At 37.9% G+C, this 25,214-nt stretch overlaps 1 protein-coding gene across 2 annotated transcripts in view; it reads left to right on the forward strand.

The window, feature by feature from the left end:
* Window positions 1-25,214, forward strand: part of UBR2 (ubiquitin protein ligase E3 component n-recognin 2) — a 115,039-nt gene that overhangs the window by 364 nt on the left and 89,461 nt on the right. For both annotated transcript variants that reach the window (XM_007458219.1, XM_007458218.1), the window contains exon 2: window positions 9,256-9,515. In XM_007458219.1, coding sequence (XP_007458281.1) covers window positions 9,256-9,515 — 260 coding nt within the window. The remainder of the gene's footprint in view (window positions 1-9,255; window positions 9,516-25,214) is intronic.

Below are 25,214 nucleotides of genomic sequence, written 5' to 3' on the forward strand. Positions count from 1 at the left end.
ACACTCCCAGTAAGTCCCCAGCACAGGGCCTTTGCCCTTTATGTCTACTCTTAGAAGAGGGGAGGGAAAGACGCTTCCTGGTTTTTTGGATACTTTGTCTTCTTGATTCCTCTGAAACCTGCTGGTTTTTTGGGTACTTTGTCTTCTTGATTCCTCTGAAACCTGCTACCTTATTTTGTTTCTGGGACCGCCCTAGGCACCAAAGGATGCCAGCGACACTGTTCACCTTCTTTACCCCTTCAGTGCGTTTTCGCACCGGTTTGGTCAGTCTACAACGTTGATGAATGTGCGGAAAGTAGTGTCTTGACACGTTAACTGAGTGTGAGAAAGTGGTAGTGGAGACTGGAAGATTAAAACAATAATTTGTCTAGGAGTTGGGGGTAGTTGGATGGAGAACAAACGTTATATAACTTTGAGAGAGCACCTCTCAGTAAATGGAAGCTAATAATGTGAGGTTTGGTCACAGCATAGTGGGAGCAGTTATGCCCCAAACTTAAAGCATTCAGACCTAATCTTGTACTTAAACTGTAATACGAATATGCTGTATAAGTAGCAGAGTTGTAAAATAATTAATAAAACTCGATGGTATCTTTACTCAAGGACAGGGAACACCCCCTAGAACAAATTGTCCAGAATGATTCTGAATGGCCCAAAACAGCTGAGGCCCCACCTCTAGGGCCTCCAATTTAAAAAGCTGATAGGAAGGGAGTGACCTTTGAGCACAAGTCAACAATCTGAATGTTAGGAGCAAAATTCTAGTGGGGTGCTGTGGGGCTGTTGGTTAGTGAGGAGTTATTTTGGGTGAATTGATGAGGACACTAAAGTCATAGTGGAAATAAATGTAGAGGAGTAGAGGTGAAAAGTTTAAAGAAATACATTGTTGAATGATGCATCTTTGTTTGTTTGTTTGTTTTTAAACCAACTTGTTTAGTCTAGTTCTGTTTTCATTTACTTTCCGCTTAGTATTGCAACAACCCAAGGATTTTCCCCATCTGCCTTTTCATTTATCAAGAGGTTTGAAAAAGAAAACGAAAGCAGTGTTCAAAGTAAACAGTAAAATGGTAATGACAGCTATTCCCTATCCATGTGATCTTATCAATATCTAGATTGATAGCTAATCTGTTATTTACCTCAAAAATTTTTTTTTACTCCCACCAAACTTTGTCTGTTGACCCAGTGATACAGGCTATGTACTCTGTTTTTCCAATTCTAAAAGTGCAAGCTGCTGTACACCTGAAACTAACACAACATTGTTAATGGACTATACTCCAATATAGAATAAAAATTAAAATAAATAAAAGTGCAAGCTATCAAGTGATTAGAGCTTCTCCAGTTTGTTGAGGTTCCTGAGGAAACTAGTTATAAAACTGGTGCTAGAGAGCAATGCTCCTAGTCCTTGTGTAGTGAAATTCTCAGATGTAGTGGGGGAAATTAAGGAAAATGCAGTCAAAATTTATAAATTTGGACTTAATTCGAGTTTGTGAAGTTCACAGTCTGAGCTACATTTTAGTTTTGCTCTGTTTACTCTTCTTTTTAAAATTATTAATTTATTTATTAGGCTGTACCAGGTCTTTAGTTGCGGCATGCTTGATCTAGTTCCCTGACCAAGGATCAAACCCAGGCCCCCTGCATTGGGAGCACGGAGTCTTAAGCGCTGGACCACCAGGGAAGTCCCTTTGCTCTGTTTACTTTTAAATGACTTTCTGAAAAATAAGATTAAAAAAAAAATTTAGTCTGAAGGCCAACAAAATTTCTTAAAGAAGAGTTCATCTAATATTAAAATACAAGATTCTTCCAGCAGTATAATTTGCCCTTACTTTGTGAGGAGTTTATTGTTTGTATTTGATTAAAACAGTATAACACTTTACTGTTCTTTCAGCTTAGGCCCCAGCCCAGCCATTTATCACAAATTAAAATTAATTGGGGGACTTCCCTGGTGATCCAGTGATTAAGACTCAGCGCACCCAATGCAGGTGGCCCAGTTTCAATCCCTAGTCAGGGAAGTAGATCCCACATGCTGCGACTAACAGTTCTCATGCTGCAACTAAATATCCTGCATGCTGCAACAAAGATCCCATCTACCGCAACTAAGACCCAATACAGCCAAAAAAATAAATAAATATTTTTTAAAAAATTAAAATGAATTAATAAAGTTTTCTCCGGTAAAAATAAATTTAGAGAGGGTAAACAAGCAAAGCAGTTATTAACAGCCTTTAGACCTCTGTTGCTGATAATTTGTTGGGATCACATCCATCTAAAGTTACTTAATAATGACTAGTGGCATTTTTCGCACAATTTATTTACACACTTGCTTTTCTTATTTGTATTATGAGGTGGAAGGACTTTTTGTGATCCCATCTATTCTTACTAGAATGCCTCACAAATAAAAGTATTTAAGTACTCACTTCAATAATTTTAAGTTTAGGATATTAAAGTGGCCCTCTGTTGTAGTTTTTTCTTTTCCTTGATAGAGTTGATTCTACAAGTATGACTTCCCCAACACTTCTTGACTCTATCTACATTTCATGCTCCACAGATTTGATTATATGTTCCAGTGGATGATTATGATTTCAGAGGTACATATATTGTTTTTCCCCAAATCTGAAAGAAATACATATTCATTATAGAAGTCTTATGTAGAGTATTATACCTATATTGGTTACTTCTTGCCTTAAAATTTTCAACAGTTTTATATAAAATTCACATATCTTACAATTCAAGTCAGTGGTTTTTAGTATATGCAGAGTTGTGCAGCCCTCACCACAATCAATTTTAGGACATTTTCATCACTGCAAAAAAGAAATCCTATATCCATTAGCTGTACACTCCCCATTTTCTCTTAACCTCCCAAACTCTAGGCCCACTGCTGACCTATTTCTTTGTCTCCATAGATTTGTCTATTCTGGAAATTTCATATAAACGGAATCATGTAATATGTTGTCTTTTGTGACTGGCTTCTTTCACTTAGCATAAGTTTTTAAGGTTCGTCCATGTTGCAGCATGTATCATCAATACTTCATTCTTTTTACTGCCAAATGATAGTCCATTACGTGGATATACCATATTTTATTTATCCATTCATCCATTGATGGATGTTTGGATTATTTCTACTTTGTGGATATTATGAATTGTGCTATGATGAACATTTCTGTACAGTTTTTTATGGGGACATATGTTTTCATTTCTCTTGGGCATATACCCAGGAGTGGAATTGCTGGGTCAGGAATTGCTAGACTAAAATGGCTGCATCATTTTACCTTCCCACTAGCAGATGTGAAGTTTTCAGTGGGTTTTTTCACGTCCTTCCCAGCACTAGTTAATTGTCTGTCTTTTTGATTATAGCCATTCTGTTAGGTGGAAAGTGGGATCTCCTTGTAGTTTTGATTTGTATCAGTATTTTCCTCATGACTCATGATGTTGAACATCTTTTCATAAGCTTATTGGCTATTTGTATATCTTCTTTGGAAGTGTCAATTCAGATCTTTTGCCTATTTTTTCATTTTGTCTTCTGGTTTTTTTTGTTTTTTGCCTATTTTTAAATTAGATTCTCTTGTTTTTTATTACTGAGTTTCTGTATTATTTTGATTTGTGAATGTTTTTACTTCATTTCTAGAACTCTTAATATGATTTGTTTTAAATTTTTCTTAGTTCGAATTTTTTCTTAGTACAGTCCTGAAAGCTCCATTTTGGCACTAGCAATTGTTGTTTTAGATTGTTGTTTTGTAGTTAACTTACATGTTGGTTATCCTTGTTCGAAAGCAAAATCAAATGTGCTTAAATAGAGTACAATTTTAACTTGGCATAGAATAATTAGATACTATGATAAAAGGCTAACCCCTAGGGATTCTTTGATTTTTTTGTTTATTGTACTTGCTCTCTATCCCAAGGATGAAATTAGCTTTCGAAAAAAGGTGAGCTCCTGCAAACTTTGTCATAACATGTTTACTTCAGTGGAATGAGTTGACAGTTTCTCTACTTCCGTTATTGAGGACTTCTAATAAGATAGTGCTTACTACTCTGGTGTGCACATTAGTGTGACAGCCACAAGTGTCTGAAATAAGGACAGATTAACATGCAACCAAATTAGAAAGATCAATAATTCTTCATGTTGAAGAAACAGTTACAGTTAGCTTATGCTACTGAGATCTGATATGAAAAGCTATAGGTTTTCTTTCTTTTGAGAAATATGTGAACCATTATTCTTAAAGACAGCCAGAAATTTTCTCTTCACAACTTTTTTTTTTAATCTGTAGTGTCGCTAACCACTAATTCTGTATTTCTGGTATAGATTTTTTCATGTAAAGGTGTCTTGCTTTATTTATTGTTTAAATTTAATAAAGTTAAAATCCCAAATCAGGTGGGTTTTTGTTTGTTTTTTGTTTGTTTGTTTTGTTTTGCGAGTGGACTTTCTCTAGTTGGTGGTGAGCGGGGTCTACTCTTCGTTGTGGTATGTGGGCTTCTCATTGCGGCGGCTTCTCTTGTTGCGGAGCATGGGCTCTAGACGTGTGGGCTTCAGTAGTTGTGGCACACGGGCTCAGTAGTTGTGGTTCACGGGCTCTAGAGCACAGGCTCATTAGCTGTGGTGCACTCTGTGTGCTCTGTGGCACATGGGATCTTCCCAGACCAGGGCTTGAACCCGTGTCCCCTGCATTGGCAGGCAGATTCTTAACCACTGTGCCACCAGGGAAGTCCTGTTAGGTGGTTTCAAATGGAGCGTATGCCTGCCTTTCTTGAAACAGACTTTTGTGTCTTGTTAATAATTTATAATAATATATAATGAAAGATATTTAGAGTAAAATGCTTGTTTTACTAATGATATATTTTGTATAAGGCAGCTGATTTTTTTTTCTTAACCAGAAGCTGATATTAGTTTCTGAATTTTTTGTTTAAGAAATCTATGAACAGGGCTTCCCTGGTGGCGCAGTGGTTGAGAGTCCGCCTCCCGATGCAGGGGACACAGGGTCGTGCCCCAGTCCGGGAAGATCCCACATGCCGTGGAGCGGCTAGGCCCGTGAGCCATGGCCACTGAGCCTGCGCATCCGGAGCCTGTGCTCCGCAATGGGAGAGGCCACAACAGTGAGAGGCCCGCGTACCGCAAAAAAAAAGAAATCTATGAACAGATTTGACCCATCAGTGTTGTTAGAGCCACAAGACAACATAATTTCTTTTAGAAAGCATCACCCTTTATCCTCCCTGGATTAAAATTCTGCAAAAGTGAAATTTTAAGAGAAATGGGAACATAAAATATAAAACAAAAAATTGCTGTTAAAATAAAACCTTTAAATGTGTTGTAAATTAAAATTGAAGCATAGTTTTCTAGGATTGTGGAGGTGAATTCTTGAATCTTAATGCTTAATTTTTCATCCATAAACAATAAATTGCTTAGGATAATTTGACTTCATTCACATTTTGAGTTAGGGTTTGCTGACAGTGGGTGAAAACCCCTTTGATGTGGCCAAAAACATGTTTTTTAGCTCAAAGAATTAGATTTTTGTTTGCTTTTTGGTTGACTCTGTCTTTTACTATTGACTATCTTTTTTTTTTTTTCTTGTTTGTTTTATAATTACTGAACTTAATATGTGTGTGTGTGTATAATTTTGATTTGGAGCCACTTCTCCACTTCTCCTTGTAAGACCTTATACTCTTGTCTTACAGTGTTAGACATCACTTGAACAATCTTTAAACCTATGGGATTGTCTCCCCAGAAGTACTGTTTTAAGAGTAATTTAGTCTCTTTCCTACTTGCATAAAGCAAACACAGCAAAATTAGTAACATTTAGAAAGGATTGTTTCACTTTCGGGGTGAAAAGTTTTTCACTGTTATAAGTTTCCATCCAGCCCCTTAACTTATGAAGAGATTTTTACATTTTTAGGAAAAGTTCTCTAAAATGTGAAATTGACTAGAAAGGTAGTATATATCACCTCATGAATATGTAAAATCTCTCTCTGTATGTTATTTTTTCAGAGGAAGGAAGTGAGCTGAAGATTGTGCAAGTAATAGTTAAAAAGAAGACCTTATACTCTTGTCTTAACAGTGTTAGACATCACATAAACGTAAACTTTTTTTTTTTAATTAAATTTTTTTGGAGTATAGCTGCTTTACAATGTTGTGTTAGTTTCTCCTGTACAGCAAAATGAATCAGCTATATATATACATATATCCCCTCTTTTTTGGATTTCCCTCCCATTTAGGTCAACACAGTGCATTAAGTAGAGTTCCCTGTGCTATACAGTATGTTCTCATTAGTTGTCTGTTTTATACATACTATCAATAGTGTATATGTGTCAATCCCAATCTTCATAAACTCTTTTTTAACAAGGATGTAATTTGAAATTAAGGTTGTAATCTATAGGTAAACATTGGACTTATGAGTTAACAGTTAACTGCATTTTTGTAGAAGTGAGTTGTTTCATATTTTCTGATTTCAAATTTTCACTTGGTTTAGAGCCAAAATGAGCAGGTCTTAATTACATAATTTGTAACTAAATAAATTATGTTTATTTGGAGGACAAATAAACACAGATGGAATTGGCATGGGAAGCAGAATAAATAAATGACAGAATATAGGGGAAAGCCTTAGGACTTAAGGAAATAGAAAGGGAAAAGAAAGGAGGTAGTTTGAAGGATGCCTACATAGGGCTTATTTGGTTTGGTTTTTAAGAACCTGCAGGCCTGGATCTGCTTTATTTCTATGTCCATTGAAGCCACGTTCCATTAAAGCCAAACATCTTTCTGTAATGTCAACGTTAAGTGACAGTAGTATATACATATTTATAGTCATTCAGTTAACGGATTTTACTAACTGCCCACTGGGGCTTGGTTCTGTTTTAGACATGGGGGGTAGGGGAACAGGAGATGGGGGTGAGGAAGAGGCTAAGAAGACGTCTTAGAGAAAGTGAAACATAAACTGAGATATGAAGAATGAGTAGATAACAGCCCTGAAAAGCAGAGAGAGAGGAGCAATACTGATCAGGAGGAGGAAACTGGAAACTACGATACAAGGCAAAGGACCTTGTAAACCAGGGGTCCTCAACCCCCGGGCTGAGGACCGGTAGTGGTCCGCAGCTTGTTAGGAGCCGGGCTGCACAGCAGGAGGTGAGCAGCAGGTGAGCCAGCGAAGCTTCATCTGCCGCTCTCCATCGCTAGCATTACCGTCTGAACCACCCCGCCACCCCCGTCTGTAGAAAAATTGTCTTCCATTAAACCAGTCCCTGGTGCCAAAACGTTTGGGGACCGCTGTTGTAAACTATGTCAGTGGACTTGATTTGATCCTAAATAGAAGGGGAAGCTGAATAACATGATGAGATTGGCATTTTGCAAGAAACACTCTGGTAGTGAGGTTGGAAAAATGGACTGTAGAGGGACCAGACTAGTGGGCATTACTAGTTAGGACACAGTTGCATTAATCCTTGCAAAAGACAGGAGTGGGGAGTTTGGACTAGGGTAGTGGAAGTAGTGCCACCGGAGATGGAGAGAAAGAAATGGATGGATTCAACAGATACTTAGGAGGCCTAATAGACAAGACATGATGACTAATTGGATGTTGGGGTGAGGAAAAAAGATTTCTGAGTTTTTCTGGTTTGGAAACCTGGGTAGATGCTGATGTCTGAAATAGAGAAATGGAGAAAATAGCAGGGTGTTTTTTGTGGTGTGGGAGATCATGAATTCAGTTTTGGACATACTGAGTTGGTGTCTGAAAGGAAAAACTTTCTTCCTTTTCTTTTTACTCTCACATCAATACTTCCAGCCGCCAAACGTGTGGGGGGGGGGGTTTCCCACACCAGGCAATTCTCTCATTCTCAGCAGACACCAGTTGGGTGTCCTACAGCTCAGTCAGTTCTGACACTGTACACCTGCAGTTAGCATCAGATCCCACAGATTAAAGGCTCAGTCCCACAAGGCTGCCCCGCTTCACTACTGCAGATGCCAATCACGAGCAGTGGGTTCTCAGGTTACCCACAACTTACGTTGCAAATTAAGGGGTTCCCATGACCCCCTCTTTGGGTTCGATAATTTTCTAGAATGGCTCACAAAACTCAGGGAAACGGTTTATTTACTAGATTACTTGTTTATTATAAAATGATACAACTCAGGAACAGCCAGATGGAATAGAGCAAGGTATGTGGGAAGGGGTGTGGAGCTTCCATGCCCTCTCTGGGCGTGCCAGCACCTCTGTTTGTTCATCAACCAAGGAGATCTCTGAACCCCGACATTTTTGGGTTTTTATGGAGGCTTTGTGCCTCCATAGGCATGATGATCAAATGATTGGTCATTAGTGCTTAACTCCACCTCCAGCACCTCTCCCTTCCCTGAAGTTGGTTGGGGTGGAGGCTGTAAGTTCCACCCTACTAATCATGTGGCTAGTTCCCCTGGCAACTAGCTTCCCATCTTTAGGGGCTTTCCAAAAGTCACCTTAGTAATATCAACTCAGGTCTGATTGAAGGGGGCTTGTTATGAATAACAAAAGACATTCCTTTCACTTTTATCTCACTTATCACTTAGGAAATTGGAAGATTTTTAAGAGTTCTATGCTAGGAATGAGAAGACCAAATATGTTTTTCTTATCATAATATCACAGTATCTATTAGATATCTAAGTATAATTATCACAGGTAGTAGGACATGAAAGTTTGGGGACAGGGGAAAGTGACTTTTTAAAATGTTTTTAACAGGGAGAGCAAAGGAGAAAGGGCTTATAGAGAGGTTGATCAGGGAATAAAGATATAATCGATAGAACAAACTCTCTTATGGACTGACATTCATAAGAGACTGGCGTGTCCTTTATAATCATTGAGAAATAGAATTAGTGTATTGGCTGTTCATGTTCACTGTATGCTCTTCCTGTCAGCAAACCGACAGGAGAGTCCAAATCACAATCAGAATATCATTTGAGCAAAGCATTAGAAATTAGAAAGGAAGTCAGATGGGCTCAATGGCTAGTGTCTTATAAGATGATATGTTGTGGTCATTTTCCTGTATTGCCTACAGAAGGTTGCTTCAAGAGTCATTTTGAGGAGATGGGCTCGTTTCACTTTACTTTCACTTTAAGTTGAATTTTAAAATACTGGGCATTTTAGTAAAATTCTAAATTGAGTTTTATCCTTTTTTGGAAAGAAGACATGCAGTGATGAATGTCAATAAAATAATTTATAAGACTCATTATTTTTGCACCTAAAAGAAAATAGAGTATGTTTATTCAAATTAGCAGTTTATTGACCTTGTTTAAAACTATTTTTTCTTTTTTCTTTTTTAAAGAAATGGCTGCAAGCAACTGACCTCACTAGAGAAGTGAACCAGCATTTGGCTCACTATGTACCCAAAATCTACTGCAGGGGTCCCAACCCTTTTCCACAGAAAGAAGACATGTTGGCACACCAAGTTTTGTTGGGACCAATGGAATGGTACCTTTGTGGTGAAGATCCTGAGTTGGGATTTTCAAAACTTGAACAAACAAACAAACCTTCTCATCTTTGTGGTCGTGTTTTTAAAGTGGGAGAACCTACATACTCTTGCAGGTAAGATATTGTTATTTTCTTTCTTTCCTTGTTTTTACTTGACTTTTTTTTTCCTGAAACCTTACATTTTTGTTTTCAAATTATGAAATATCAGTATTATATATGTATATATGTGTGTTAGTTTCCACAACAAATATATGTTTTAATAAATTATTATAAACAAACATTATATAATTATTTTCCAGATCAAGATATAGAACATCACCAGCATTCTAGAAACCCATTGTGTACTTTCTTCCTCCACCATAATTAGCTCCTACCTTGACTCTTGTAATAATCACTTCCTTGCTTTTTTTCTTTTTTTTTTTTTAAACGGGCCTCTCACTGTTGTGGTCTCTCCCGTTGCGGAGCACAGGCTCCGGACGCACAGGCTCAGCGGCCATGGCTCACAGGCCCAGCTGCTCCGCGGCATGTGGGATCCTCCCAGACCGGGACACGAACCCGCGTCCCCCGCATCGACAGGTGGACTCTCAACCACTGCGCCACCAGGGAAGCCCACTTCCTTGCTTTTCTTGATGGTTACAGTGATTCTTTTTGATGTTCGAATTATCCTACATTTGACCTTTGAGAGCCCCGTTACACTAGCTTCTTTGTCCTTTTCACATGCCTTTATTAGTTTTTGAGTGCCTCTTTGCTTTCTGGCATAAGATGTCCACACCTCACTTTGTACTTACTCTGCCATATGTAGAATCAGCCATTTATGCAGGGAATTTCCTTTTAGTTGGGAATGTTAGTTAGAAATCATGATCTGGGTGCTGTATGTACTTACTGCTACTAGGTTGAGTTTTTTGTTTGTTTATTTTTTGATTTCTTGTTGAGAATTAAATATACAAGGGTAGAAGATGGAGAGGAAAGTGCTCTGTCCGCCTTTATGACTATCTACCCCTGTTTCTCAGAACTAATCATTGTTAACATACTTTTACATGTCCTTCCAGAAATTTTCTATGCATGTACATGCCCACATATGGGGCTATCTTAAACATACACATACGCAGACATACATAGAAAAGGGAATATGTTAGCTATACTGGGCTAAATTTTCCTTTCTCTATTTAACAAAATGTTGACATTGACATCTGTCCATATCATCTGATATAGCTAGGTAATATTCCATTGTTTGGATATACTATTGATAGAGTCATTTTTTTTCTTAAGACTTTTTCCCATACAACTTAAATTTAATAAGCTTAATTTTGGTTAAGACCTCTGGGTGTCTATGGTAATCTTTCTTTATCAGCATGGTTAGAATACTGATAGAGATCTTTTTATATATTGAAAGGCTGTTAGATCTAGTTTTTTGTCTATACAGAAACCTCTTTGAGTCCTTTATTGGTGTTTGGAGCAATAGATCTAGTTCAGCCTCATGATTTACAGATGAGAAAACTGAGATCCAGTTGTTGTAGTACCATCCTTTGTAGCAAAAAGATCCAGTTCCAAAGAAGGCATTTGTATGTCATGTCTTTTAATCTTCAATCTGGAATGTTGCCTTGGTTTTTCTTAGACTTTCATGATCTTGACACTTTTGAAGATTACAGGCCATTTATTTTGTAAATGTACATCAATTTGGGTTTGTCTGACACTCTTCATGATTAGAGTCAGGTTGCCTCTTTCACAGAAATATTGCAGAAATCACGTGTTCTCATTGTATCCTATCTAGTAGCATATGATCTTGATTTGGTTCAGTAACTCTTTAAGTTTGATCACTTGATTAAGGGGATTTCTGCAAGGCTTCTCCACTGTAAATTTACTCTTTTTTCCTCTTTAATCAGTAAGTATTTGGTGGGGAGATACTTTGAGACTATTAAATATCCTGTTTCTTATCAATGTTCAGTTTTTTAATTTATTTATATCAGTATGTGTTCATGGAGCGCCATTATTCTTGTGGTCAAAATTGTTCTAGATTTGACCAGTGGGAGGCCCTTCAAGATGTCTTTGTTGTTTTTCATGTCCCCATCATTCTTTGAGCACTTCCTTTTTCTTTCTGACACAAGATATTTTGGACACATCTTGGGCTTTTCCCTGCCCCAGCCCTGAAATCAACCATTTCTCTAAGGAGCCTAGATCTTTTTTAGTAGAGATTAATGTTCAGAAATAAGATACTAAGTGTGCCTGTTGCCATTGGTATGTCACTAATCCCAGGCCCTGTCAGTGGATCTATGTATCTGTAGGTCTCTCTAGTTTCAGTCCAACACCACAGGATTCTTTCTTGTTTTCTTCCTTTGCATATTTTAACTCCCTTCTCTGCTGATGTCATATGTGTCTATATGTGGGTCCATCCCAGGGGAGAACAGGTTGGGTGCAGGTTTGAATGCTTTGTAGGAAGGCCTTGATTAAATTGACAGAGTTCTGAGAGCTTCCATTACTAGAAGAAGAAGTAGGAAGAATTGTGTTTTCAACAGTGTTCATAGACTAGGCTTTTGGGAGTTCGGAGGAGTGGAGGTGGGATGATGGGAGGAGGAGTATATCTATTCCCTCAATGAAAGTGGTGCACTGAAAAGCTGTTTGCCTGTACTTGAAGATTAAGTGTGCCTAAAGGATTTGTGGATGAAACCAAGTCAGGGATGATCTCAGCAGAGTTTTCCTGTATGTGCATGGTGGAGTTTGGACTTGGATGTGTCAGTGTGGAGTTTCTTTGAGATACAAAATCATTTCACTAGAGCATGGAGGTATAGGTTAATCCATTCATACCTGTCCTGGGACTCTAACTGTGTATTTAGAGGATGTATAGAATTAATGAAAAGGAAGGCACCTTGGGTAAGGGGATTGCCTCATGGTTTGAGGAGAGAATTTTCATTTTCATGACATCATCTAAAGGGTCACAAGGATACATTTATTAAGGATAGACAACACCAAGAACAGCATTAGCCACTGCTTTTTAAAAATTGACTTGAAAAACTAATATGATAGGCAAAACATGTATTTTGTTATGTCTCTCAAGAGGTACAAAAGTATATGCCATGAAAGGTACCCTTTCCCACTCATCCCTTAATTTCCCTGTTCCCTTATCCAGAGGTGACCACTGTTACTAGTTTCTTGTGTATTCATCTAGATATCATATGAATATCTAGATCCAAACATTTATACTTTTTTCAATAAATGCTAGCATACCACATAAACTGTTTTCATCTGGCTTATTTCATTCAAAATTTGTCCGTCAGATTGTTAAATAACATATATAGAGAGAGCTGACTTTGTCTTATCTTTTTAATGGCTGGTTATTATTCTCTTGTATGGATGTTCTGTTCTTTACCTACTTGTCTTCTATTAGTAGACATTTAGGTTGTTTCTGGGACTATAAATAATACTGCATTATTATACTTTGTGTCTTTGTGCACGTGTAGAAGTATATACACAGGATACATTCCTAGAAGTAGAATTTCCGGGTGGAAGGATGCATGCATTTATTTCCTTTTAACAGCCAGTAGCAAAAACTTACAAATGAAAAGGAGATATAATACGCTAGTTGGGGGAGGAAAGGCAGAATGGAGGACAAACAACTGAAACTGCTATAGTTATGATGGAAGAGATTGGAAAATGTCTTTCAGCCAGCCTTATGAGGGGAAGAAACCAGGGAGCAGAGGATAGGCTGTGGCAGCCAGAAAGAAGAGGCAGATTGGCCAATTCCCTGAACTACTGAAGAAAGAAAGCAGTATCTGGGGACCTGCACTTGGACAGACAAGTAGCCTGGAATGGGGGAGAGGGATATAATATATGATGGCCCCACTAGGACTCAAGTTTGAACCAGACCCTTAGAGGATATTTCTAAACTTTGTTGTGGCTTGAAGTTGGCCAACTCCAGGTTAAGGGCCCAGACTTCCACAAGACTGTCTAAAATACAGCTGCAAGTTTGGGGAACCCCAGAGCCATCCTCAATTCTCATCAGCTGATTACAAATTTCAGGCATCTCCATAGACTACTTGAGGTTGCATAATTCACTAGAACAACTCACAACTCAGGAAAATGCTGCACTTACGATTAAAGTTTTGTCATAGCAAAAAGACACAAATCAGAACCAGCCAAAGGGCAAGATTTGCAAGTGCTAAGTTTTTGTTGTCCTCAGTGACATGTTATTGTCATCCTGGCACATTAATGCTTGACAACACACAGAGTATTGCCAACCAGGGAAGCTCACCCAAGCTTAGGTGTCCAGAGTTTTTATTGGGTTTCATTATATAGGCATGATTAATTGAATCATTGCCCACATGACTCAATATCCAGCTCCACTTCCCTTCTCAGAGGTGGGGCTAATATTATGTGCCTGAAAACCCCAGCCCTTTAATTACGTGGTTGATTTTTCTGATACGGCCAACCTCCACTCTAAGTTATCTCATTAGTATAAACTTTCAGATATGTGGGGAAGGGGTGGGAGCATGAGTAGCAAAGACACTGCTGTCACATGGGAAATTTTGAGGATTTACAGGTTACCTCCTAGGAACCCTAGACAAAGGTCAGCCAAATTCTTTATCACACAGTTGTTGAGAAGGTAAATGAGGTCCTTTGTGTAGTGCTTTCCACAGTACTTGGTACATAGTACACTCTTAGTAAATGGCCATGCTGGGGTCCTGAGGATGAATGTCTTATGTTAAAAGTAGGTGTTCCCATGAAACCCAGGACCCTGATAAAATGGCAATGGAGTCTATTACTTGGAAAGATGAAATATGGTTGTCGGAATTCTGGGAGAGTTTGTAAACTAGACCCTTCAGGATAAAGGTGACTTATGTCTATAGGGTGGAGGTTTTCTTTAACCAGAAAAAATGATATTCAGGAGTCTTTTATGTTTAGTACTTAGAAAAGGAGTCTGTGAAGGGAATTAGGTTAATTTTTCTGTTATTTCTTCATTGTTTCTAAAATTGTGTAGGTCCCAAATTATCTCTCTGAAGCCTCTGTGATGTCAGAAAAAGCTGTGTTTTCAGGCAGTGGGCTAATGTTTATATTTGTCTGTACTTAGTTCTCTATTAGGAAAAATGTAATCAAACCTGTCTCGTTATTTCTTTCTAAATAGAGGTGGTGATTTTTTTGTGTTTTTTTTAACATCTTTATTGGAGTATAATTGCTTTACAATGGTGTTAGTTTCTGCTTTATAACAAAGTGAATCAGCTATACATATACATATATCCCCATATCTCCTCCGTCTTGCCTCTCCCTCCCACCCTCCCTATCCCACCCCTCTAGGTGGTCACACAGCACTGAGCTGATCTCCCTGTGCTATGCAGCTGCTTCCCACTAGCTATCTGTTTTACATTTGGTAGTATATATAAGTCCATGCCACTCTCTCAGTTCGTCCCAGCTTACCCTTCCCTCTCCCCACGTCCTCAAGTCCATTCTCTACGTCTGCGTCTTTATTCCTGTCCTTCCCCTGTGAGGTGATTGTTATTAGGGGCAGTCATCTTAGTGTTGATGTTGATCATAGCTATGTATATTTTGACATCTCATAACCATTAAGAAAAATAAAATACTAGTAAAATATGAAATCATACTTTGGTGTATGGTTTACATTTTAACTTAAACTAAGCTAGATTTAGTTCCATTGTTTTTGTTGTATAGTTAAATTAAAAACATTCTTTTTTAACATTTAAAAACTTACTGCGTGAATGTTATAGATTACCAGAATTTGGGGTTGGGAGTTATGCTGCCACCAGTTTTAGGAATATTCTTAGCTTATGTTTCCAGGTAGTACTTTATGATGCTTTATTATAAACTTTATTAAACATTTTTGCTTGTTTAACTTTTTTTAACTCCGATTCTGTCAATAATGATGGATAAGGTTATGCTAAAAATAACAAACAACCCTACAATCTCAGAGACTTTAAATATCCAAAATACATTTATTATTCAGACTGTGTGACCAATTCAGATCAGTGGGGGTGATGAGTGGAGGGTTCTACTCTAGGTAGTTACTTCATACCATGTAACATCTCCATAAACTTTTTTTTTTAGGGTTCACCACAGCAGGGGAAGAGGAGGGTCTTGCACAGCAGATAGATTGCTCTGGCTCAGAAATGATGATGCATGCCTGCATCCCTTTAGCTAGAACTAGTTAGAAGCCCTCTGTCCAACTGCAAAACAGGGCAGGGAAGTGTAATTCTCCTATGTCTGGAAGAGATGCAGACTTGGAAGTGGATGAACATTAGAAGTGTTTTCAGTGATCTTCAGGGTTTGGGGGTTATTTTTCCTCCCTCACAGAGTTGTTAGGATAAAATGAGATAATGTGTATAAAAGCACTTGGGGAACTATAAGGAATTTTTTTTTTTTTTCTTCAGTACGTGGGCCTCTCACTGTTGTGGCCTCTTCCGTTGCGGAGCACAGGCTCCGGACACGCAGGCTTAGCGGTCATGGCTCACGGGCCCAGCTGCTCCACGGCATGTGGGATCTTCCCGGACCGGGACACGAACCCGTGTCCCCTGCATCGGCAGGCGGACTCTCAACCACTGCGCCACCAGGGAAGCCCTATAAGGAATTTTTGTATGTAAGATTTTTTAAGTGGAATACTCAGTCTTAAAATACATTACTGAGCCATGAGTAATAAATATCTTAAGCAGAGGGATAGAGATGGTTTCATTCCTTTTCTGTTTGGAAATATAAAGCTCTAATATGGAAGAACCACTTATTTCTAATAAGAAGAGTTGTTTGTTAGTTTCTTGCTTTTTAAAAAACTTGAACACTTGATCTGTTTTTAGGAGAGTTCTATTTTAAGACTTTTTTTTTTGGCTGCGTTGGGTCTTCATTGCTGCATGCGGGCTTTCTCTAGTTGCGCCGAGCAGGGGCTACTCTTCGTTGTGGTGCACGGGCTTCTCATTGAGGTAGCTTCTCGTTGCAGAGCGCAGGCTCTAGGTGCGCAGGCTTCAGTAGTTGCAGCATGCAGGCTCAGTAGTTGTGGCTCGCGGGCTCTAGAGAGCAAGCTCAGTTGTGGCACACAGGCTTAGCTGCTCTGTGGCATGTGGGATCTTCCCAGACCAGGGCTCGAACCCATGTCCCCTGCATTGGCAGGTGGATTCTTAACCACTGCGCCACCAGGGAAGTTCCTAAGACTGTTTCTTTTTAACATGAATGGTCCAGAGATTGAAATGAATGCTGTGTTGGTTTAAAAAATATTGGTTACCTCTAATTATGGATGTGACACATGAATGAAATTATACTGTATGTATTGTAAATGTGGCTTTTTTTCATGAAACAATTTGTCTTAGAGATCTTTCCCAGTCAGTATATATAAATCTACATCATTCTTTTAACTGCTGTATTTCCATAGTAAGGACAGGCCATGATTTATTTGATTGCCCTATTTATTAATGAAATTAGAAATCAGTATATTTTAGGATTTTTCTGTAGCAAACTGCACCACAAAGAACATTGTGTACCTATTTTTACACTTCTCTTTTTAAACCCATTTCAGTATTTTCCAAGGAAGATACCTAGAAATAAAATTTCAATGCTGTGTATTATCACTGTGGCCTTCAGTATATTGGAATTTCCGTTGTCTACCTTGCCCTCTCCAACCTAGGAAAATAACAGGGAGTGGGAAGTTGATATCTCCTAGATAGGTTGGATTCCTGTGGTTGTCTAAAATGAATCTTGTATTCTTGGTTTGGATATTTGTGATCATTTTTATTTATTTATTTTTTATGCACCAGTTTGGTGCAAGATCGAACATAGGAGTATGTGGGGTATAATATCAACTTTACACGTATGCCTTTGTCCAAATGTTAGGAAATAATAGAGGTATGAATAGATTACTGGTAATCCTTCGGTAAGGAGACCTGGATTTATATCAACAAAATTTTCCTATTGATACCCTATTTGAGTTCTTTTTTTTTAGGGGAAAATTTATATATTTCAAAAGGCACAAATCTTAATTGTACATTTTTGACAATAGTTAACCTCATGTAACTCATATCCTCCCAAGATAGAGAACATTTCCATCTAACGAGAGATTTCCTTGTTAACAGCTCCAGCCCTTAGGTAACCACTATTCTGATATTTTCACCTTAGATTAGTTTTGTCCATTCTAGAACTTCATCAAAATGAAATCATACTCTTTGGTGCCTGGCTTCTTTTACTCAGCATAATATATATCTGATTCATTCATGATCCTATGATTGTTAGAGATTGTTTCCATTTTTATTGCTGAGTAGTTGTCCATTGTATGAGTGTATTGTAATTGCCCATAATCCATTTTACTACTGATGAACATTTGAGTTGTTTCAATTTGAGGGTATCATAAATAAGGCTTCTATGACTTCTTTTTTATCAGCTCATTCTACTTTTTGGTAGATACTTTATTTAGAGCTAAGGAAAATGGTTTATTTCATGAATCATATCAGCTTATGCCAACATTATATTAAATGCAACATATTAAAGTATTAGGCATTATTATTTTGTACTCAGCTATAAATCTGTCTGTTTAAAATACCAAATAAGGGAATTCCCTGGCGGTCCAGTGGTTGGGACTCCTCACTTCCACCTCAGGGGTCACAGGTTTGGTCCCTGGTTGGGGAACTAGATCCCACATGTTCCACAGCGCAGCCAAACAATAAAAATAAGATAAGATAAAATAAAATAAAATAAAATACCAAATAATAAATCTTGTACTATTAAAAATATTCAGCCTTTTATGAAACATTTTAGGAATATTAAGACACCATTAAAATAGGCTTTTCTAAACTGTTATCTAAGAGAGGGCACTCTTAGCTGGCTACAACCATTTGCAAAACAAGTCTTTTTGTGGACATATATTTAAATATTCATGGATAAATCTCCAGGAGTAGAATTGTTGTGTCAAGGGGCAGGTATATTTGAACTTGACAAGAAACTACCGAAACTTTTTCTAAAATTTTTTTTTGCTCCCACCAGTAATGTTCCACTTGCTCCATATTCTCACCAACATTTGATGTTGTCAGTCTTTTAAATTTTAGCTGTTCTATATAGTGATATCTCAATATGGGTTTAATTTTCTCTAATGACTAATGATGTTGGTGCAATTTTGCATGTGTTCATTGTCTGTTTAACTAATGAAGTTTTTGTTCAAGTCTTTTGTCTGTTTTTTATTGGCTTCTTTATATTTTTTATTACTGAGTTTTGGAGTTCTTTATATGTTCTGTTTCTTTGTGTTTGTGGTGGGGTTTTTTTGGCTGTGCTGTGCAGCTTATGGGATTTAGTTCCCCAACCAGGGATTGAACCCGGGGCCTCGGCAGTGAGAGGGCAGAGCCCTCACCACTGGACTACCGGGAATTCTCTGGAGTTCTTTATGTGTTCTGGATACAAGTCCTTTGCCAGACATGTTTTGTGAATATTTTCTCCCAGTCTGTGACTTGCCTATATGGTGTCTTTTTTTTGGCTGCACTGTGTCTTCGTTGCTGTTCGCAGGCTTTCTCTAGTTGTGGCAAGTGGGGGCTACTCTTTGTTGTGGTGCGGTGGCTTCTCTTGTTGCAGAACACGGGCTCTAGACGCGCGGGCTTCAGTAGTTGTGGCACGCGGGCTCAGTAGTTGTGGCGCACGGGCTTAGTTGTTCCATGGTATGTGGGATCTTCCCGAGCCAGGGATCGAACCCATGTTCTCTGCATTGGCAGGCGGATTCTTAACTACTGGGCCACCAGGGAAGTCCCTATATGGTGTCTTTTGATGGCAGGGGTTTTAAATTTTGATGGAGTTTAACTTACCAACTTAAATTTTATGATGATTGTTTCCTGTGTTAAAGAAATGTCTGCCTTCTCCCAGATGGCAAGGACATTCTCTCGGTTTTCTTCTATAAACTTTGAAATTTTAGATTTTATTTGTGGGTCTGTGATCTGTCTCAAAACTAATTTTTTTCTGTATGGCTTGAGGTGTAGGGGTTGAGTTTCATTTACTTACTACATGTGGGGATCCAGTTCTAGCACTGTTTATTCTTTTGCCCATTGAATTGCTTTGGTACCTTATCAAAAACCATTTGCCCATATGAGTGTGGGTGTATTTCAGAACACTCTAATCAATTCCATTCATTGATATGGCTGTTCGTATGCCAATAACCACATTAACTTGATTACTGTAACTTTGTAGTAAACTGAGTTGATTCCATTTTTGTTCCTTTAAAGTTTCATTTGTCTGTTTCAGATCCTTTGCATTTTATAAATTTTAGAATTATCTTGTCAATGTTTATTTTTAAGAAAGACTGCTGAGATTATGATCAGGATTGCATTGAATCTATAGATCAATTTGGGAAGAATTGACGTTTTAACAATATTGAGTTTTCCAATCCATTAACATCTTATATCTCTCCATTTATTGAGGTCTTCTTTAATCTCTTTTAACCGTGTCTTTTGTTTTTATGTAGAATTTATACATACCTCTAAGTATTTTATGATGGTATTCTTTTTTCTTAGTTTTAGTTTCTTAGTTGTTTTTTTTTTTTTTTTTTTTGTGGTGGTACACCGGCCTCTCCCTGCTGTGGCCTCTCCTGTTGCGCAGCACAGGCTCCAGACGCGCAGGCCCAGCCGCTCCGCGGCATGTGGGATCTTCCCGGACCAGGGCACGAACCCGTGTCCCCTGCATCGGCAGGCGGACTCTCAACCACTGCACCACCAGGGAAGCCCCTAGTTTCTTAGTTTTAATTTCAGTTTTCTTCTGTGAATATAAAGAAATACAGTTGGGTTCTAATATTGATCTTGTGTCCTGTGACGTTGCTAAATTCGCTTAGTAGTTCTAGTAGTTTTTGTTATCTTCTGGGTTTTGTTCCTTAGGATTTTTGCATAATTGTGTTCTCTCTGAATGGACAGTTTTATTTGTTCCTTTACAGTCTTTCTGCCTTTTATTTTTTTGTGCCTTATTGCACTGGTGAAAGTAGGACATCCTTGCCTTGGATGGGAGGTATTCAGTTTTTTACCGTTAAGTATGATGTTAGGTATAGTTTTCTGATATACACCCTTTATCTCATTGAGGACTTTCCCTTCTATTCCTAGTTTGCTGAGTGGTGTTTTTGTTTGTTTGTTTTTTGTTTTTTTAATAAATGACTGAATGTTGTCAGGTGCTTTTATTACATCTGTTGAGATTGTCATAATTTTCCTTTTTTATTCCATTAATGATTGCATTGACTGATATTTTTCCAAATGGTTTTCATTACTGAGATAAACTCTACTTGATTATCATGTATTGTAACTTTTATATATTGCTGGATTCAGTTTGCTAGTGTTATATTAAGGTGTTTTTGTGTCTGTACATTTCATGGATTACAGACACAGAAAAACCTCAATATAACACTGTCACTTATAAACCTGTCAGAACAGCAAGTGCAGAGATGGGGCAAGCTTTCAGGTTGCTTGATTCAGTGGCTCAATCATATCACTCAGGGCTCAGCTTCCTTCTCCCTGTCCTCTGCCATTCTTTTTTTTCAAAAAATATTTTAGGGGCTTCCCTGGTGGTGCAGTGGTTGAGAGTCCGCCTGCTGATGCAGGGGACACTGGTTCATGCCTCTGTCCGGGAGGATCCCACATGCCGCGGAGCGGCTGGGCCCGTGAGCCATGGCCGCTGAGCCTGTGCGTCCAGAGCTTGTGCTCCGCAACGGGAGAGGCCACAGCAGTGAGAGGCCCACGTACCGCAAAAAAATATATATATATTTTAATTTCATTGGAGTATAGTTGATTTACAATGATGTGTTAGTTTCAGGTGTACAGCAAAGTGATTCAGTTATACATACACATAGATTTTTTAGATTCTTTTTTCATATAGGTTATCACAGAATATTGAGTAGAGTTCCTTGTGCTATATAGTAGGTCCTTGTTGGTTATCTGTCTTTTATATAGTAGTGTGTGTATGTTCATTCCAAGCTCCTGATTTATCACCACCACCCCCACACACGTTTCCCCTTTGGTAACCGTAAGTTTGTTTTGGATATCTGTAAGTCTGTTTTTGTATTGTAAATAAGTTCATTTATATGTTTTTTAAAAATTAAAAAAGAAAATAATAATATAAACCTGCACTTTCTTGTAATGTCTTCATCTGGTTTTGGTAGAGCAGAGTTATGCTGGCCTTATAAAATGAATTGAGAAGTATTCCTTTTTCCTATATTTTTGAAGAATTTATATAAAATTGGTATGAGTTCTTCCTTCAGCATTTGAAGAATTTTCCAGTAAAACAAACCACTAAGGCCTGGTATTTTCTTCAGCGGAAGTTTTTGATAAATTAAATTTCTTTGATGCTTACTAGAATTATTTAGAACTTCATTTCATCTTGTGCAATTTTGGTACACTGTACTTTTCAATAAATATGTTTCATTGTATAATGTCAAATTTATTGACATAGAGCTGTGCATATTTCCTTACACTGTTGATATCTGTGGTATCTATAGTGAGGTCCCCTCTTCCATTCTGATATTAGTAATTTGTGTTTTCTGTCTTTGAAAAGATTAATAAAACTGATTAAAGAAGCAGTTTTTGTCTTTGTTAGTTTTCTTTTTTATCTGTTTTGATTTCTACTTTTATTCTTCTTTCTACTTAACTTTTGATTTAATGTGCTCATATTTTATTCTTTAATCCATGGGTTATTTAGAAGCACATTGTTTAATTTTCATATATTTGGGACTTTCCTAGATATATTGTAACTGGTTTCTAACACAATTAAAGTTTTGTAAGGTTGCAATCTTTAAATTTATTGAGACTTGTTTTATGACTTAGCAACATGGTCAGTCTTGTACATTCCATATGCATTTGAAAAGAAGGTGTATTTTGCAGTTGCTGGATGAGTAATCTATAAACGTCAATTAGGACAAGGTGGTTGATTGTGCCATTCAGGTCTTCTATACTTACTGATTTTTATGACTGGTTCTTTCAATTACTGAGAAAGGGGTATGAAAATCTCCAAATGTGATTGTGGATTTGTTTACTTCTTTTAGTTCTATCAGTTTATGTTTCATGTATCTAAAAGCTCTTTTATTAACCACATACATAGATATTTATAATTGCTGTATACTGATATATTTTATCATTATGAAATGTCAGTGACCTTTATTAATTCTTGTACTTAGTCCTTGTCTTAAGGTCTGTTTTATCAGATGTTGATATAGCCACTCCTTTCATAACATATCAGTGTTATATATACTTTTTACCTTTTTCAGTGGTTGCCCTAGAATTTGTGATATATTATAAGTAACCCAAGTCCACTTTGGTTGCCTGAGAAAGTTTTCCTTTCACCTTCACTTTTGAAGGATAATTTTGTAGGTACAGAATTCTAGGTTGGTAGACATTTTTTCTTTCAACACTTGAAATATTTCACTCTGCTTTTCTGTTGCTTGCATGGTTTCTGAGGAAAAGTCAGATGTAATTCTTATCTTTGCTCTTCTGTAGGTAAGTTGTTTTTCTCTTCCGGCTTCTTTCAGGATTTTTTCTTTATCTTTGATTTCCTGTAGTTTGAAAATGATATGCCTAGGTACAAGGTTTTTTGGTGTTTATCCCACTTGATGTTCTTTGAACTTCCTGGATTTATGGTTTGGTGCCTGCTATTCATTTAGGGAAATTCTCAATAAATATTGTTTTCAATATTCTGTTCCTTTCTCTCATTCCTCTCTTTTTTGTATTCCTATTACACATATGTTAAACCTTTTGTAGGTGTCCCATAGTTCATGGATATTCTGCTGTGTTTTCCTTCCAGTCTTTTTTCTCTTTGCTTTTCAGCCTTAGAGCTTTCTTTTTTTCCCCCAACATGTATATTTAAAGGTTTGGGTTTTTTTTAACTTTTTATTTTATACTGGAGTATAGCAGATTAACAATGTTGTGATTGTTTCAGGTGCACAGCAAAGGGAATCAGCCATACATATACATGTATCCGTTCTCCCCCAAACTCCCCTCCCATACATGAGCCTTAGAGCTTTCTGTTGAGATATCCTTAAGCTCAGAGATTCTTTCCTCGGCTATATCCAGTCTACCAATAAGTCCATCAAAGTCTGTCTTCATTTCTGTTTCAGTGTTTTTGATCTCTGGCATTTCTTTTTGGTTCTTTCTTAGGATTTCAATCTCTGTTTATATTGCCCATCTGTCCTTGCAGGCTCTCTGTCTACTGTATCCATTAGAGCCGTTAGCATGTTAATCATAATTGTTTTTAATTCCAGGTCTGGTAATTCCAATATCTGAGTCTGATTTTGATGCTTGCTCTGTCTCTTCAAACTGTATTTTTTGGTCTTTTAGTGTGTCTTATAATTTTTTCTTGATCGCTAGGCATGTGATATACTGGGTAAAAGGGATCTTGTAAATAGTCCTTTAATAATGTGGTGGTACAAACATAGAGAACAGACTTGTGGTTGCCAAGGGAGAAGGGGGTGTGAGGGGGGAAAGTGTTGGGAGTTTGGGCTTAGCAGATGCAATCCTATTGTATATAGGATGGATAAACAACAGGGTACTACATTATAGCACAGGGAACTATATTCAATATCCTGTGATAAACCATAATGGAAAAGAATATGAAAAAGAATATATATATATATGTATAACTGAGTCACTTTGCTGTACAGCAGAAATTAACACAACACTGTAAATCAACTATACTTCAATAACATTTAAAAAAAACAAAAGCATCTGCTAGAAAATGTATAACAGAAAAAAAAATAACGTGGTGGTAATGGGTCAGGGAATAGAAGCATTCTGTAGTCGTGTGATTAAGTCTCAGTCTTTTAGTGTGCCTGTACCTCTGAGCTGTGAACTTCACATGTGTTTCTCAGTGCCCCCGCATTCCCCCTTTAGTTGGGACAGGATGGCTAGAGTGGGCTGGAATTGGGTAGTTCCCTTTTTTCAGGTCAGTTTGACTGATAATACCCCAGCAGGTTAGGCTCTGATTAAATAGTTTCTTCTGCAGGCAGACTTTGTTAAGAACAGAATGCTCTGGAATATTTCAAAGTGGTTCCTTTTACCCATCTTCTGGTGGAAGCACGAGAGAATTTTTCTCTGATACTCACTGTGAGAACCTAGTAGAACTCCAGGAAATTAAAGTCACTAAAGTGTGGGACCCCCAATGACCGGGTCACTGGAATTTTTTTTTTTTTTTAATGGCTGTGTTGGGTCTTCATTGCGGTGCACAGGCTTCTCACTGCGGTGGCTTCTCTTGTTGCAGAGCACGGGCTCTAGGGCTGTGGGCTTCAGTAGTTGTGGCACACAGACTTCAGTAGTTGTGGCTCACGCATTTCAGTAGTTGTGGCTCACAGGCTCTAGAGCTCAGGCTCAGTAGTTGTGGTGCACGGGCTTAGTTGCTCCACGACATGTGGGATCTTCCCAGACCAGGATCGAACCCGTGTCCCCTGCATTGGCAGGCAGATTCTTAACCACTGAGCCACCAGGGAAGTCCCCCTGGAATTTTTCATTTTTCAAACTTGATCACACTGAGCCTTCAACAGTTGGTTAATTACAGTTCATGTTTCCCTACCTCAGCACTGGTTCCTGTGGAGGTTTGTGCTAGTGGCTTTCTGCTCTCATAAGTTGTGGTTCTCTGTGTTCACCTGTTGGTCTCTCCAATTTTGGGGTTAGCAGTTTGCCCTATGACTTCACTTGTCTTACTTGTCTAAGAAGAGTTGTTGATATTTCAGTTTGTTCAGCTTTTTACTGTTGTTAGGACAGAGTGGTGACCTCCAAACTTCTTACATGCTGGGCTGGAAACTGCAAGTCTGTGCTCATTTTTTTAAAGCATATTTTCCTGAATATAGAATTTTGGGTTGATACTTCCTTTTCCTTTTCAGTGTTTTAAAGATCC

Source organism: Lipotes vexillifer, unplaced genomic scaffold (assembly GCF_000442215.2).
Source record: "Lipotes vexillifer unplaced genomic scaffold, Lipotes_vexillifer_v1.1 scaffold4, whole genome shotgun sequence".
Classification (NCBI taxonomy): Eukaryota; Metazoa; Chordata; class Mammalia; order Artiodactyla; family Lipotidae; genus Lipotes; species Lipotes vexillifer.